This window comes from Ipomoea nil, unplaced genomic scaffold (assembly GCF_001879475.1).
Source record: "Ipomoea nil cultivar Tokyo-kokei standard unplaced genomic scaffold, Asagao_1.1 scaffold2705, whole genome shotgun sequence".
In the NCBI taxonomy this organism is placed as follows: domain Eukaryota; kingdom Viridiplantae; phylum Streptophyta; class Magnoliopsida; order Solanales; family Convolvulaceae; genus Ipomoea; species Ipomoea nil.
The window spans coordinates 236,677-255,173 of NW_017619133.1; the positions used below are offsets into that span (position 1 = coordinate 236,677).

Genomic DNA, 18,497 nt, shown 5'->3' on the forward strand with positions numbered 1-18,497 from the left:
GGGCTTTGTGATCAAAGCACTAGATCACGGAAATTCATTGTATCTTGGAACCAAGAAGTGGTAGATATAGTGAATTGCTCTTGGAGATAAGAGCAAGTGGAGTAGGAGGATTACACCACCTCGCGAACCACTATAATTGTCTTGTGTTCTTTACTGCTTTCTTTACTTACCGCTCTTTACATATTCGCTCTACACGAGATATACTGCTCACACAATCTCACACACACTTTATGTTTACTTATTTCCGCTGTGCACCATACTCTAACAATCTAGTTAAGAGTTTTGGTTTATCTCTGGCTTAGCAATTGTTGTGCTATGCGAAAAAAGTTTGAAAGTCTATTCACCCCCCCCCCCCCCTCTCGACTTTCACCTTACCTCTTTTGTGACCAACAATTGGTATCAGAGCCTGTAGCCTATTTGAGTCAGTTTATACCAACCTTTGGTATTAAAACACGTTGCCTAACTGGGTTAACTATTTTTGACTGCTAGGCTGATCCATTCTACAAAGTGTGTGAATTGGATTAATCTTTCATATCTCTCGTGATGATGAAGAAGAAAGATTTAGCTCAAAATCTATTATTCTCACTTTATAAATTTGATGATTGAAAAGTTCGTATGCAGGTACACTTATCGGCCTTACACGATGAAATGTGGGAAGTTATTTCCACTGGCCCTATAGAAATATTAAAAGTCAATACGGCGTTTGTTATATCCCCGGATTCTCCACAGTACATACAAATGCCAAAACCGGAATGGACATCGGACGATAGAACGCAGAATAATCTTGACAATATTGCCAAGGATATTCTATTCAAAGCCGTTGATGATACAATATTTCCGAAGATCCGAAAGTGTGCCACTGCCAAAGAAATATGGGAAACTCTCATCAAGATTGGCGAAGGAGATGAACAAGAAAAAGACAATAAGCTCACAATCGCCATGAAGAAGTTTGAAGATTTCAAAATGCTCTCAAATGAAAGTGTTGCAGACATGGAAGCTCGAATGATCAAAGTTCTCAGAGAGATTAATGATCTTGGCAAAAATATTAGCCAAAAAGAAATTAATCTCAAAATTCTACGAGGCTTACCATCTGCATGGGATATGAAGGTTACGGCTATGCGCGACCACCGAGATCTAAGAATGTTGTCAACAGACAAATTATTTAGTGATCTAAAAGCATATGAGTTCGAAATGAAGGCCAAAGATGATGATGTTCATGAAGCTCGAAATACTGCTATAATGGCCGAACAACCGTCAACCTCCAGGTCAGTAGAAAATAATGTTGATTTTATGACTGACGAACAGTTTGCTCTTTTTGTTAAAAAATTTAGAAGGTTTATGCGAAAAGGAGACAACAAAAATTCTGCTCGTGGAAAATTCGTCTCTCGCACCCCACAAGAAGAAAAAGTCGAAGAAAATAAGGATTTGTGCTATAATTGCCGCAAACCCGGACATTTTAAAATAAATTGTCCGTATCCGATCGTTAGCAAGTATCAAGACAAAAATGTTGAATCTACGCCGAACAAATCCGAAAGCAAAAGGTTCAAGCACGACAAAAGAAAAGCTCTCGTTAGCAACGAACCAAACGAAAATGATGATTCGGAGGATTCATTATCAAGCGATGAAAGTTCATGTTCGGATGATGATACGGCGCTAATATGCAAGTCAATTGAGTTGAGTACAAGTGAAGATTGTCTTATGGCTCTTGAAGCAGAGGAAGAAGAGGTAACTTCTAATTCTTTCAATTCTGTTAATTCTTTTTTTTCTCGTGAATCTATTGACAATCTAATGCGAGAATGTCAAGAGATTATGCTCACTCATCCTCAACTCAAGGAGCGCAATAATATTCTAATTCTTGAAAAAGAAGAAATGAATAAAAAATTGCAAGATGCTTTACTTGAAGTGAGTAAATTGAAGAATGAAAATATTCATCTTCAAGAAGAGTGTAAAGCTAGAGAGGTTAGAGAACATAATCTTAGAGCTACTATTGCTACGTTCACTAATTCGTCTAAAATAATAGATAAAATGGTGAGCATGCAAAAGTCATCAGGAGATAGAACCGGAATTGGTTATGACTCCACATGTTCTCAAACCCCTCAAAATCTGACTAATTCTACTACTACTTTAAATAATAAAGTTCAAGTGGTAAAATTTGTTAAAAGTCAGAATAGCACGATGAGACAAGGACTTGGCTATCAAACAAATGCAAAGTTGAATGTTGAAAGGCCGAAACAATTCTATGATACGGCAAAACAACAAAAATTCATCAAGCAAAGATATGCCAAAGAGTCAAGTGCAAAAAGATTTCATAGAAAAGAGGGAAGCTTTTCTAGAAATAAAGTTAGGAAATTTTATCCCATTCAAAAGGATTGGTTGTGTAATAGATGTAATGCTTTTTATAGACCAAAGCAACCATTCTCTTCTCAGGTGCCAAAATATAAAAATAATTTTCAAAACCCGGCGCCAAAAATATTTTCTAACGTGAGTTATGATTATCGTGTCTCAAATGGTTACAAATCGCCTCATCTTAATTCAATAAGATCAAGGTGGGTTTGGTTACCAAAAATCACTAACAATAAAGGACCCAAGCAAGTATGGGTACCTAAAATTAATTAATCTTTTTTGCAGGATGTTTGGTACATCGATAGTGGTTGCTCACGCCACATGACTAGAAATAAATCATATCTAGTGAATTTCAAAGAAATCGATGGACCAAAAGTTATATTCGGAGGAAATCAAAATTATGGAATTACAAAAGGAGTTGGCACGATCAAGAAAAATGGTTTGAAGATTGAAGATGTTTCTTTCGTTGAAGGATTAAAATTTAATTTGTTGAGCACTAGTCAATTTTGTGATAAAGGCTATCTTGTAGAATTTTCTAAAGATAATTGCCTAATCAAAAATGAGCTCACAAATGAGATTATTTTATCTGGAAAACGGCGAAAGAATATGTATGTTGTTGATTGGAGCACAAGCAAAGATTCAGTGTGCTTAATGGCCAGAAATTCAAATGAAGCTAATTGGGAATGGCACAGAAAGCTCAACCACTTAAACTTCGAGACCATCAATCAGCTTGCAAAGAAAAATCTAGTAGAAGGCTTGCCAGATATTATCTTCAAGAAGGACCAAGTGTGTGACGCATGCCAACGCGGAAAGCAAATCAAATCATCATTCAAATCAAAGACACACGAGTCAACGTCAAGACCGCTAAGCTTACTACATATGGACTTATTTGGACCGGTTGATCCAATAAGTGTAAGTGGTAAGAAATATACTCTCGTTGTTGTTGATGATTTTTCCAGGTACACTTGGACCGTGTTTATCAAGAAGAAAAATGAAGTTGAGCAAGTTCTACCGAAGCTGTTGAAGCAACTACAAAATGAGAAAGAATTGCAAATATAAAAAATACGAACGGATCGCGGAACAGAGTTCGTGAATAGAGTTATACAAGCTTTTTGCAATTCACATGGAATTTCTCATCAATTATCTGCCGCAAGAACACCGCAACAAAACGGTGTTGCCGAAAGAAGAAACCGGACGCTCAAAGAAGCCGCACGAGTGATGATTAGTGCTGCCGGTCTCCCGAAACGATATTGGGCGGAAGCTATCAACACTGCTTGTCACACGCAAAATCGAAGCATGATCCATAAGCAGTACAAGAAGACGCCATATGAGTTATATAAAGGGAGAAAACCAAATATTGGTTATTTTCATGTTTTTGGATGCAAATGTTTTATTCATATTAATGATAAATTGCATCTAAAAGCTTTTGATGAGCGTGCAGATGAAGGAATTTTTCTAGGATATTCAACTACCAGCAAGGCATTCAGAGTTTTGAATAAAAGATCAATGGTGGTTGAAGAATCCATACACGTGGTATTTGATGAAAAATCACAGATCAAAAATGATACACTGGACGAAGAAATTGCACAAAATGGTAACAAGTGTCATATTGATTTTTGTGATACTAATGATACGTGTGAAGATGATGTTTTGCAGGGAATGGATGAGTTGGAAATTAATTCTCTAGAAAAACCCATCCCTCATCTAGAAGAAGTTGGAAATTATTTTAATAATAATTTTGGTGGTGATGCCTCACGTGGGAATGAGGATGCAGTACGGGTTCCAATGTGTGATCAAGTTGCATGTGAAGTTGGTAATCAATTTCAAGAAGAATTAAATGTGGAAATTCGAACCAACTCTCCCAGTACACAACAAATGGATCCACCCAGTACCATGCACCCATTTCAACCAGATTTAAGATGGCTCAAAAATCACCATCTATAATTAATTATTGGGAATATCCATGAAGGCGTGAAAACAAGATCATCTACCATGGAAGCATTGTTCACGTGTTACCTATCTCAGATTGAACCAAAAGAAATTGACGAAGCTCTCAATGATCCGGATTGGATAAATGCTATGCAAGAGGAGCTCGATCAATTCAAAAGAAATGATGTTTGGGAACTTGTTCCAAGACCGGCGAACCACAATGTTGTAGGAACCAAATGGGTCTTCTGGAACAAAGCAAACGAAGAAGGCGTGATTGTTAGGAATAAAGCAAGGCTCGTTGCAAAAGGATACTCTCAAGAAGAAGGAATAGATTTTGATGAAACTTTTGCACCGGTAGCTCGACTTGAAGCAATCAGAATTTTTCTAGCCTACGCCGCACACAAAGATTTCACCGTTTATCAAATGGACGTGAAAAGCGCATTCTTGAATGGTCTACTCGAAGAAGAAGTTTATGTTGAACAACCCCCAGGTTTTGAGGTAAAAGGCGAAGGTGATAAAGTCTACAAACTTAAAAAGGCATTGTATGGGTTGAAACAAGCACCTAGAGCTTGGTATGATACTTTGTCAATGTTCTTGATAAGCTGTGGATTCACCAAAGGCCTTGTTGACAAAACTCTATTTAGAATTCAAGATGGTGATCATATTTTATTAGTGCAAATATATGTTGATGATATTATTTTGGAAGCACTAACAATTCTTTGTGTGAGAAATTTTCGAAGCTTATGCAGAATAAATTCGAAATGAGCATGATGGATGAATTGAATTACTTCTTGGGCTTACAAGTCAAACAACTGAAAGAAGGAGTATTCATCAATCAAGCAAAGTACACCCGCGACTTGATAAAGAAGTTTGGCCTTGATGGAAAATCATCGATCAAAATTCCAATGAGCACATCAACAAGGCTAGACAAAGATGAAGATGGAAAAGATGTCGATCAAACAAAATATAGAGGAATGATTGGTTCACTTCTATATCTTACTGCAAGCAGGCCGAACATTTCTTATGCTGTGGGCGTGTGTGCAAGATTCCAAGCAAATCCAAAAGAAAGCCACCTCACTGCAACAAAGAAGATCATACGATATCTAAAAGGCACAATCAATGTTGGATTGTGGTATCCAAAAGGTACAGATTTAACTCTAACGGGTTTTTCAGATGCGGATTTTGCAGGTTGCAAAATAGACAGAAAAAGCACTTCCGGGACATGCCAGTTCTTGGGGGGAAGGCTTGTTTCTTGGTTCAGCAAAAAGCAAAATTCCATCGCAACTAGTACCGCCGAGGCCGAATATATTGCTGCAGGAAGTTGTTGTGCGCAAATTTTGTGGATGAAGCAACAATTGAAGGACTACGGAGTTAATTGTGATGACATTAGTATTTATTGTGATAATACTAGTGCAATCGCTATCACTCACAATCCGGTGCTTCATTCAAGAACCAAACATATCGACATTCGACATCATTTTATAAGGGATCACGTTGAAAAGAAAAATCTGAAGATCGAATATATCCCTACGGAAAACCAAGTTGCTGATATTCTCACGAAGCCTTTATGCGAAACGAGATTTTCTACCTTAAGGTACGAGTTGGGAATGATCGAAATGAGCTAAGTATCACTGGACTTAATCTCTCTATTTAAATTGATACTTGTGCTCAAAATAAATTGTTCTATATGAATAAATTGTTTTACGTATTTGCATGTATATTTTTATTCGAAAATTTTATGTGACAAAATTGCAATATGTGTTAGAAATTTAATTATGAATTGGCATGTGTTATTTAACGTGAGATCATATGCCATGCAAATTAATTTGATAAAATATGCAATTCGTGATTTATTTGATGTTTTGTATAAAATTGCATGTTTTAATGTGTTAATCAGTTTTTGAGTATGTGTTCATGTTTCTGTAAATTAACTAACTTGTTTGCATGAACAATTTGCTCTAAAAAATGATTTACCGTGTTTATTTGATAATATATACGTGTTATGTGCAAAATGTGATTTAATGTGTTAATTGTATATGTGTTTCGTATATATGCAGTATATGTGATATAATTTGCAATAAAATGTCTTAGAAATCTAGAAGTTAATATTTTTGTTAGTTTCTAAAATATTTTGGAATCTGATTTGTGTGTTTTATATATAAAGTTGTATCTAATTATAATTTAGGAATATGTGTGTTAATTTTGTTAGTTTCCAAAATGTGTTTAATTTTTGATTGGAAATTACCGTGTATGAGTTTAATATAATTGGTATGTGTGATTAATTATTTGTGGAGTAATTTTTGCTACTAACGAGATGTTTGAGTGTTATTATGTTTGTGGTACAAGAATTTGAGAAGGAAATCAGGAGATAAAGGAGGAAAATTTAGAGTTTAATTGGGCATCAAAACCTCCACCCATAAACTCCTACCCTTTCTAAACCTCCCCCCATAATCCTCTCCTATATCAGCACCCTTCCCAACCGATTCATTCTCTCTCAAATCGTCACCCTAATCCCTCATTAAATCTCCTAGAAACCGCTACCCATCACATCCACCGCTTTCTCGACCAATGAAAAGTCATGAAAGCATTCATCACACCTTTTGAAACCAAACGTCGGCTATATCCATAGAAAACCCTTCAACCCCTTCATCATTAGGACACACGGTTCTAGCACCTTCCTAGGCCTATAAATTAGGACCTAAAGCAAACAAATCTGTGTGGAGATTTCTTTTGTTTGTATCTATTTTTTTTGCAGGTTTCGATGACTCCAAAGAATCAAGAAAAGAGAAGATCTTCCAGGAGAGTGGCCGAGCAAGCAAGACAAGCGATGCTGAGGGCTCGACGTGCTGCAAATGGAGGACATGAAGTTGGAGACACACCTAGCGATCCTCTCATCCTATTCTCTGAAGAAGAGGAAGGACAACCACCGACCAAGGATCAAGTTCAAAGAAGTCCAAAGGTTTCAGCAGTGCAGCTACGACGTTCAACGCCATCACCACTGTCCTCTCGTCCTCTAACCCGCAGGTTCAAGCGATCTGCTCAACTCTCAATAGAACCCGGATTAGTCTATACTCTGAAATCAAGCTCTCCGTCTCCACCGCATGCTGATCTTGAGACTAATCACGGCGCTGGTCTCTCTACTGATGAAGCCTGATCCAAAATGTTATCTCTCTTTCTCCCTAAGAAGGAGATAAATAAAAATTTTGGATGTTTTTGCTACTGGTTTTGTCTATCTCTATTTTCTCTTTGTCTCTCTCTCCTACAAAATGAAAAATCCCTACGTATATAAAAAGATCAAAAGTTTCGTAGCCAAAAAGACACACACACAAAAAATATATGAATAAAAATATAAAAAGGAATTAAAAAAAAATTTATATATTATGGCTACAAAAGGGATAAGAAAAGAAAAGAATTAAGAGGAGAAGTGTCAGTACGAGAAGAGATAAGAGAACAAGTGTCAGAAGAAAGAAGAAGAGATATACCAGTGGAAGTTGCAGTAGAAGTTGCTACTAAGAGTAGACTGCAAATCACAAAGGATTTATCCAGTGTATTGCCGGTACACCATACCGAGTCTACCATGCCTACCATGGACCCTGTTCTAGAAAATGAAGAATTATTTCCACACAATTACACGAGAACAGAAGTCCTAGAAGAACAAGTTGGTGATCTCAATCAAGAAGCCGAATCACCTGAAGAAGAAGGGATGCAACTTATTGATACAGTTGTTCTCACAGATCCGAATAGAAGTCCATTCGGATCCCCTCAAAACTTTGTGCAGATGAATGATCAAGATGATGGCATATTTTCATCCTTATTTGCCAAAGTGGCCGAATCCAGTGATGTTGTTTGTCAAACAATTGGAGAAAAATTGGTTGAACAAAACCAAAAGCTAGATCAACAACACACGGATACACGAGTCAATCTGAAGGAATTAATGGAGCATCAAAATATTTTGAAGACCCAGATTGACAAAGCAGAAAGAATTTTGAAAGGAGAATTGACAAAAGGCTTACTTGAAGTGATTCAGCTCATGAAGAAGGAACGTGAAGCAGCTGAAAAGATTAACAACGAACGTCACTTGAGACAAATCAAAGCGATTCAAGATCAAGAAAGCCGAATCAACAAACTTGAAGCTGAACTCGCAGTTACAACAAACAAGCTTGACAACGTGCAAACCGTTTCCATTGAAACACACAACAGTGTTGAAACTGTGAAGGCAAATCAAGATCGAGATTTTAAGACCCTTGCATTTTTGGTTGATAACGCCAAAAGGGGGGAAGAAATTCTCAGTCACATGGCTTTGCAACAACAAGAATTTATTCTTGGAAGTCAACAACAGCCAGTAGTGTCTACTCAAGGTAGAGGCCGAAGCCGCGGACAATCCTCACAAGGACCATCTCAGATTGGTTTTGCTCAGTTCGCGAATCCTAGTCTTGGTACGAGTACATCAAAGGTTGCTGAACAGCGTGGCTGGTTCGAATGCTCTAAGGGTACCGCCACTCAAACAACAATATAGACTAAGGAAAATCTACCAAGCATGATCAAGAAATAGCCTGCAGCCGATCAAGCCCAATGGATCTCGGAGAAGAATAAAGAAGAAGAAGGCAAAAGGAAAAGAACCGAGATGTGGTATGAACTAAGAGATTTCACCGGAAATATGGGCATGAATCTTGGAGAAGAAAGAAGCTTCGAAGAATGTGTCTTATGGTGGGAAAACGGAGTTCTTCCGGGCAACAATATCAAAGAAGCTTATGGACACTACATGGCCGGACAGCTTACAAAGAAATTTCAGAATGCAAAGTTCAAAGATGATTTCTTCAAGCTCAGAGAACATGTCAAGGAAATTTTGAAGAAAGACTCTGGTGTGAAGAAACCCAGAAGGTAATCTGAAAATTCTCTTAAGCTGATATTTTCTCTATTTTCGAACCTCTGTTGCGTTTTTCTCCATAAATTCGAAATATATCAATAAATATTTCCCATGGTCTATTTTGAGTCTTTAATTTTATCTGTTTAATGTAATTAGACTTTCGTGAATTAAAAGACAAGAAATATGTCAAACGCACGACAAAATTAAAAATTGATGATGATCAAAATAAAAATAATTCAAGATGCGTTTAGGAGATTGTCTAAAAATTTAATTCACAAGTTTCTTTTGATTGTGTCTAGAAAACCATCTGTTAAACTCATCTTGGCTTTGTCAAATAAAATTGAGCAAAAAGATTATTTTTCAAAGACTTAAAGCCAATGACTAAGTATAGGTTTTGACATTATCAAAAGGGGGGAAATTGTTAGGAATAAAGTGTAATGGTTTTGATATGCCAAAATTGTATTTGTAGATCCCCCAATTTTATTTTATAGGTCTAGTAGAGTCTTAGACCATGATCGAGAAATTATTTAATTATGAAAAGAGAAAAACAGAGGAAGATGGATGAAAATAGAAGAAGAAGATATAAAGCCGAAAATCAAGAATTTGTCTGGAGAAAATGACAAATTGAAGAAGAAGATGAATGATACAATAATTCACGTCAATGCTACTCAAAGAAGATATCCCAGAAGAATTTTCGTGAAGAAAATTAATGTTGGAAGAATGCATGAAATTGACTTGGAGATCAAGCATCTATGGAAAGAAAGGAGTACATCAAATATGATTGGAGATTTAATCAAAAGCTGTACGGACGAAGTGGATGATGCTTGATATATTATGCAAAATGGCTCAAGTTCAAAACTCACCATCAAATTAAATTAATCTCTTGGGTGGCAATTGAGATGCAATTGCACTTGGGAGCCAATTTCGAAGTCAAAGTCAACAATTCAAATTGGGTGGAAGATCAAAGCCAGTTTGAAGTCTGAGAACACCCAGACGTGAGAATGAAGAAGATGAAGATGAACTTACAGTGAAAATATTCTCACAAGGAAAAATACTAGTTTTAACTAGTATGGGATTAAATTGATGAATATTTTTAAATCCCAAAGATACAAAGACCACTTCAGAGCTAATCAGAGAAGCCGTTCTACACCCAGATATTCCCACTCAACGTAAAACCAAAGGAAATATCAGATGAAGTTTGAGAACCCATTTACATGGAGATGAAGCTCTAACAACGGCTAGCTTATCCTTTCTGACATCTTTGCAGAGGATAAGATAAGATCTCTGACAAAAAGATACAAGATTTCAAAAATGAAAGCGTCTCTTTCCAACGGACAGATTCTCATTACCAGCTATAAAATGATGAAGATATGAAGACTTGAATAAGAGCATAACACGAACTTGAAAAGAGATAGAGCAGTTGAGAAAATTCGAATCCATAAAAGGGATCGAATAGAGCAATTAAGCTTGAAAAGAGCTTAGAGCAAAAATCTCATTTGGTACAGAACATACCAAAAATCTTCAAGTGAGAAGTGAGAAAAGAAAAAGAACTCAGAGAGCCTCAAAGAGAAATATTCTGAGAGTTCTTAAACAGAGCAAAGCAGAGCAAAAATATCAAGTGCTTTACTTGATATATTCAAAGAGAGAAAACACTCAGAGCTATCAAGAGAAATCATTCTAGAGTGTTTATCTTCATCAAAGAGACCTGCGCATCATTGAAGATCATCTACAGAGTCTCAGAAGTTGGAAGCAAGACAACACTTGTTTTGGAGCAAAACAAGAGAAGGGAGGAAAGTAGCACGGAGCTGTGAAATCCTGGATTGTCACACGGAGCTGTGAGATCTGAAGCAGCAGTGTCGGAGGCACTGGGCGTGATTGGTGTAGGCTTAGTGATCAAAGCACCAGATCACGGGATACGTTTCTACCGGAGTGTGGAAGACGGGGGGAAAGTAACGCGGAGTCGTGAAATCCTGGGATAGTAGCGCGGCGACGTGAAACCCGAAGCAGCAGTGTGGTGTCACTGGGCGTGATTAGTGCGGGCTTTGTGATCAAAGCACTAGATCACGGAAATTCATTGTATCTTGGAACTAAGAAGTGGTAGATATAGTGAATTGCTCTTGGAGATAAGAGCAAGTGGAGTAGGAGGATTACACCACCTCGCGAACCACTATAATTGTCTTGTGTTCTTTACTGCTTTCTTTACTTACTGCTCTTTACATATTCGCTCTACACGAGATATACTGCTCACACAATCTCACACACACTTTATGTTTACTTATTTCCGTTGTGCACCATACTCTAACAATCTAGTTAAGAGTTTTGGTTTATCTCTGGCTTAGCAATTGTTGTGCTGTGCGAAAAAAGTTTGAAAGTCTATTCACCCCCCCCCCCCCCCCTCTAGACTTTCACCTTACCTCTTTTGGGACCAACATAGCCATTTATCAAAAGCACCATCCCAGTAATCATCACAATCTCCAACAATGAGTCTGTAGCCTGCCTTTACTGTATAGCAACCTTTTGGGTCCCCATGCCAGTGTCTTTATAATCCAGGGAGATTGGTATCTTTAAAATTCGTGTCACATCACTCGGCTGGAAAATATCAGACAAAATATGGTGATCCCATGTGCCAGTTTCTTGATCTATCAAACCCATTATTTTCGCTCCAGCCAATTGGGGTGGCATTTCAGTTTGTATCATATGGTCTTGATCATCCTGGAGCCAAAGATGATTCCATATTAATGTCGATTCTCCATCCCCAATACGTCGTCTGGCACCACTATATATTAAACCTTTTGCTGCCATAATGCTACGCCAATAAAAGTTGGGGTTATTTCCCAAACATGCCTCAGAAAAAGTTTGTTTGGGTAATACCTGGATTTTTATACTCGCAATACCAACGAATCAGTCTTTGTAAGTAGTCTCCATGCCTGCTTTGCTTTCCCAACATAGCTAAATTAAAAGCCCCTAAATCCTTGAATCCCAATCCACCATATTTCTTAAGGAGACAAAGTTTGTCCCATGCCTTCCAGTGTATACCATTTTCCGTTCCATTCCCCCACCAATACCAGTTCATAACTCGTTCCAAAGTTGTGCAGGTAGATACAGGTAATAAAAAGACACTCATTGAAAAGGTTGGCATAGCTTGCGCCACACTTTTCAATAGGACTTCCTTACCTGCTTGTGAGAGTAGCTTTTTATTCCATAACCCAATTCTTTGCCTGATCTTGTCCTCAATATACGAAAAATCAGCCTTCTTATTTCTTCCCACAAAGGATGGGAGGCCCAAATATTTCCCAAAATTCGGTGCACTCGTCACACCCAAGATCTGCGCCACTACCTCCTTGGCATCTTCTCCAGTGTTTTTGCTAAACCATATACTTGATTTATGGTAGTTGACCACCTGTCCAGATAGATTCTCATATACAGTCAGACAACTCTTAATCTCCTCCGCCCCCTGAACATTGGCTTTAAAGAATAAGATAATATCATCTGCAAAAAAAAAAAAATAAGTGAGTGATAGGTGGGGCTCCTCTAGCAACTCTGCATCCATGAATAGATCCCATAGTCTGGGCCTGCTATAAAAGCAAGGATAAACCCTCTGCACAGATAATAAATAGGTAGGGAGATAGTGGATCACCTTGTCTTAATCCCCTGGTTGGTACCAAGTGCTACTCCGTTTTCCATTAATTAAGAAATTATAGGAAACCGTAGTGACACATATCATAATCAGCTCAACCCATTTACTGTCATATCCCAGGGCCAATAGCATACTGCGTAAAAAACACCACTCCATACGATCATAAGCTTTAGCCATATCCAATTTAAGAGCCCCCCAGCTTACATTTCCACACTATTTTCTATTCAGATAATGACCAACTTCAGCTGCCAAGAGAATATTATCAGTTATCAACCCCTCTGGTATAAAGGCACTCTGTGACTCAGATATAATTTCCTCCATCATAGGCTTCATTCTATTCCTGATCACCTTAGCCATAACCCTATACAACACATTACTTAAGGCTATTGGTCTAAGGTCAGATACTTGTTGTGGAACACTTTTCTTAAGGATCAAAACAACATCCATATCATTTAAGCCAGTCGGGAGCGAGCGAGAATTTAAACATTGGACAATAAAACTTGACACATCCCCTCCTACCACATCCCAAAATTGTTGATAGAACCTCGGATTCATTCCATCAAGGCCAGGTGCCTTATCAGGAAACATAGAAAAAAGTGCTACCTTAACCTCATCCACATTAAACGGTTTGAGCGGGGTTTCATTATGTGTGGGGGTGGCCCGTGGCACCACTGAATCGAAGAAGTCCTCCCATCAACAGGGTGATTAGAACAAAAAACATTGTCAAAATAATTTATTATCACATCACGCATGGCATCCCCTTCGACTAACTCCCCCTCATTATATTCATAAGTCTAGCAATAGTATTCTTCTTTTTACGGTGAGAAGCATACCTGTGGTAAAATTTGGTGTTGGCATCTGCATCCTTGAGCCAGTGCTGCTTGGCCCTCTGCCTCTAGTATACATCCTCCTGGGCCTCTAGACGAGACAATTGTTCCTCAACATGTTGGAACTCAGCAAGTGACACTGAATCCATACGCCCTCTCAGATGCAATTGCTCCTTTCGTAGGCTCAAAATCAACTCCCCAAACTTATGGAAGCGGTCTCCACCCCATCTCTGTAGGCAGGTTCCACAGAACTGAATACAACTCTGTAAATCCCCTCCATTTCCTGCATCCCATACTTCCTGTACCGCAGGCCTACAGCCCTCGTCCTTCAACCATGCCATTTCGAACCTGAAACCCCTCCCCCCATCCTTCCCGTTTCTTGAGATTCATAGATTCCCAAGAAGAGGGCAAAATGATCAGACATGCGGGTTAACAGATTAGTTACTCTGGCCCCTGCTACTACATCTCTCCAACTATTCGACACCAAAACCTTGTCCAGTCTCTCCTCTATCCATTCGGTTGTTCCTTCCCCCCTTTCCCATGTAAACTGGTAGCCCTCCATGGTAGGGTTGATCTGGCTTTCAGCGATTTCAACAAATCCCACGACTCTTGCCGTCTATTACGTTCCGGAAAGCCATAGTAACATGTCATTCGCCAATTAGGGAAACCAGCAATATTCATCTCTATATCAATATGGTTGCGAGAATAACTCATTAGCCTCGCCGTATTATTTCTTCTCCAGAGCAATGCTAGACCACCACTTAATCCCCTATTATCAACATAAAATAAACCGTCAAAACCAAGCTTGACACGAATGCGTTCAGCATGCACTCGCCCCACCTTGGTTTCCATTAAAAAAAAAAAAAACAAAATCAGGCTGTTTACAGGACGCAAGGTCCACAACTTCGCGAACTGTCTGTAGATTGCCCAAGCCACGGTAGTTCCAACTAAGATACTCATTGGGTCGGGCGGGTCTGGGAACCACATCCTCACCATTCAAAATCTTATTCCCGCCACCCTCCCCCTCTCTGCGGCGTTTAGCAACCGCCACCACTCCTGAATTACCACCGTCATAGCCCGGTCCCACACCCAACCCTTGCTGCCTCTCAACCGCTACTGCCGAATTTAATGCCGGTACCTGCCAGTAACAGCCAGCTGCCGCCGATCGGCCTGGGGCCGCGGGAGCCTCCTGCTCGTAGCTCCGGGCCGTACGGGTACTCCTCTACTGACATCACAGAATCCCTCGCCTGACGACAAAATTTGTATACATGACCTAGCATCCCGCAAAAGAAACAATACGTATGTAACCATTCGTACCTGAACGAAACCCAACAACTCGTCTTGTCCCGCTTGATGAATTTCATGCGCCGTTTTATGGGTTTATCAATCGGGAGCAAAACCCTAATGCGATAGAAAGCTCTCCACGGCACATCCACAAAACGATCATCACTCTTGACAAAAGTTCTGAGGAAATTTCCGATATGCTCTAATATCAACTCGGACGTATACCCCATCGGCAAGTCGTGAACCTGAACCCACATGTCTACCATATCAAGAACCACACTCGCCTGCATGGCCCCATCTGGCACTTGTTTGCACACCAAGGTACTATTGCCAAAGGACAATGGTCCCTCATTCAGAACTCGTTGCACATCCGTTATATGATGAAAAACAAAGAGGAAAAGACCCGGTTGTATCTCCATAGCTTGAACACCACTTACCGGGTGCCAGTCTGATGCCGTAACATGACTCATGAACTCGAGCTTAACCAACTTTCTTGTCAAGAAACGACCCACGATCCCCCATGATTCCTCTACACTGCCGGCAACAACCCCCCCACCTTCGGCCTCCACCGTTGGCTCGAAGCTCGCCTCCTCCTCTTCAAGAACTAGATCAGCCCACCTAGCGGTGAGCCCTGCCATGCCTGCATTTGTCGATGATGCAGCCATGACAATCATAAGATGAATCCATGTAACGCCGGAAGCTATACCGGAGAGAAAGTCGAAGAAACGACGTGAAACCCTAGAAACCGTAGGTAGAGAGTATTATCATCACATGGTCCACACAATAATTTGTTGTGGATATATCATAAATGAATTCGGTACAGATCAACCCAAAAGAGACTGAACTCAGCAAGTTGCGAGGCACTTGAGCCGAGCCCCGCCGATACGGTCGCGCCAAAGTAAACTCCCTGACGTGTAATTTACCATTTATTAAAAAAAAAAAATTATATGGTTTAGATTGCTTCGACTTTTTTACTCGTTCTCTGTCTTATTTCTCTCTCTCTCTCTCTCTTTCTCTAGCGTTGTTTCTTCTCGTATCTTTCTCTCTCTCCTCCATTTTTATCTCGTTTCTTCTCCGTACGTTACTCTCTCTCGCTTTCTCTCCGGTGCGTCGCTGATATGCTGTTGTTGTTGTCTCTCCTCTACTGCCTTTGACGGTTGAACCTTCTTCGGCCTTCCTTTCCCTTCGGCGTGTACAGATCAGTGAGCACGCCCTTCTCGGCAAGCTTCCTCTGACGAGCCTTGGTTTTCTGGCGGTATCATAGTGGTGATGAAAGGCGACGTCAAATGCCCCTCTCCGGCAGTGGATCTCCTTCGACGGGACCTTGTTTATTCAATTTGCAAAGTTTTTTTTTTTTTTTTTTTTTTTTTTTTTTTTTTTTTTTAGTGGTGATTAACATTTTTGCTTTTTCAATTTGCAAAGTTTATTCTCTGTATTTTGATAATCAATATTAATAATTTAAAGATTTTGTCATCTCTAGATTTGCAGGTTCCAAATTACCATTTTAAGCCTTTTTACGCAGTAATCATATTACAAGGTATTCATTTTCTCTTCTTTTATTTTTTTATTATGTGTTTTTTTTTGTCTTATTTATTTGATTTTACTATGTCTTTCTCTTGAGATTGGTAAGAAATAGGTTAAGGAAAAAAATAGTTCTCTCCTTTTCAAATTATTTCCTCCCCTCTAGTTGAATTTTTGATGTTCTTTCTTTTATTTTCTTATCTAATTTGAAACTCTAAATTTAATTTCATGTATATATTTGATTTTGTCTTCAATTGAAACTCTTTCATATGTTTTGCAGTCTATGGAGTTTACCACAATTACCTATACAGATGTTTTGGTCTTCCCCTCAATCAGTGCTAGATATTAAATTTTCAATTTTAGTTCGGCATTGTGCATTTATGCCTCTTATACAAGCATTGCCACTCCATTGCATCTATAAATCAATTATCTCAACAATATTTGAGGCCCTATTCCTTTCAGCCAAGGGAGGAAAAATAAGCCAAAAACTTGAGGATTCTAGTGCATTCATATGTCAAGGACTTGTGTATGTTATTACAAATGAGATGAGCAGGGTGATTATGTATAAGAATTATGATATGTCTTATTATGGTAATTTTGTGTATCTCTTAAGTAATTGTATGTAATGAGAGATTTTGCCTTATTATGAAATGGTTAGTTGAAGGGGTTTTGGCACATGCTGATATTTTTTCTTTCTTGTTTCCTAGATGTTATTGTTTTCCTTTTCAGGGTGCTAGAAAACTTGTATAATAGAGCATTATAACTTACATAATTTTCTCAAGTTCTCAAGAAACCATTAGTTTCCCTTTGATGTTATATAACATAGAATCGTTTTTTCCCCCATTAACAGAATTCATACAACATAGACTTGGCTCCCTTTATAATAGTAAAATATCATAAATTTAAATTCATTTACAACAACAAAATAAAAAAATTAGCTCTAGTTACAGTAACAAAATAGCATAAAGTTGCTCCATCTCCATCTTCATTTACAGCAACTCCCTTATAGTGGTTGTAACTAGCAAAATAGCATAAAGTTGCTTCATCTCTATCTTCTAGTGGTTGTAACTAGCAAAATAGCATAAAGGACTAGCAAAATAGCATAAAATTGCTCCATCTCCATCTTCTAGAGGTTGTAACTAGCAAAATAACATAAAATTGCTCCATCTCCATCTTCATTTACAACAACTCCCTTATGGCAGTAAAACCATCAAACTACATACTGGAATTAACATTTGAACCAAAGAATTGATTTGACTGTAAAAGTAAAACAAATGAAATAAAATTTTATTACAAGTAAATTATTCAAATAAAGTGAATATAAAAAAATGATAACTCCATATGCACTAACATATTATTACCTGTGACATATTTTGGTTTAGTTCTATATTTCTCGTATCATATACTCCTCTCCAAACTTGATTGAAGTGGACCTATAAATTAGCAAAATATATATATTTAGTAAAGTAGCAGTATACCATTTGTGTAAGTGATAACTCACAAATAAATACAAAACAAAGTATACTTAAGCTTGAAGTTGAATGTCACTATTGGGCTGGTTGTTTGAAGTAGAAGAGTAACGAATATAATGACCTCCATCTAGTGATGTCGGAATCACCTATCAATATCAAACAATTCTTTTTAACAAAGTATAAAGCAAGTAATAGCTAAATTAAATAATCATAGTAATGCAAGCATGTCTTACATTGCATTAGGGGACCATGTAAAATCCTTGCAAAGGCGTCATTGGGCTTGTTGTTACAAAACTTTCTTGTGTCCCCATTTCATCGACTTTATGAGGAGACGATGGAATAGGTACACAATCAATATCCCCATAACTTATAGAACTCTACAACATTAAATAAATGGAGTGAATATAAACTACTTGTTGAGTTTGTCTCATATATGGATTAGGAATAAGTGTTTGTCTCATACTAGGAGTAGGAGTGAAACGGGTAAACCTATTGTATAGGGATTGGATGCCTATAAATATATTGGTTGTATCCCTAAAGGGTGTGTCACCACTATCACCATTACTATGAATATAAGAATTGTTTCACTCCCGTGGATGTAGGCACTTTGCCGAACC

General features: G+C 38.3%; 1 protein-coding gene across 1 annotated transcript; it reads right to left on the reverse strand.

The window, feature by feature from the left end:
- Positions 1 to 14,709: 14,709 nt before the first annotated feature.
- LOC109156249 lies at positions 14,710 to 15,552 on the reverse strand. Its single transcript, XM_019304107.1, has one exon. It carries the CDS (start codon positions 15,550 to 15,552, stop codon positions 14,710 to 14,712), a length of 843 nt encoding a protein of 280 aa, XP_019159652.1.
- Between the last annotated feature and the right edge of the window lie 2,945 nt (positions 15,553 to 18,497).

Bases quoted from the DNA above. Each gene is read 5' to 3' on its own strand.
- LOC109156249 (XM_019304107.1), bottom strand. From the start codon at position 15,552: ATGGCTGCATCATCGACAAATGCAGGCATGGCAGGGCTCACCGCTAGG.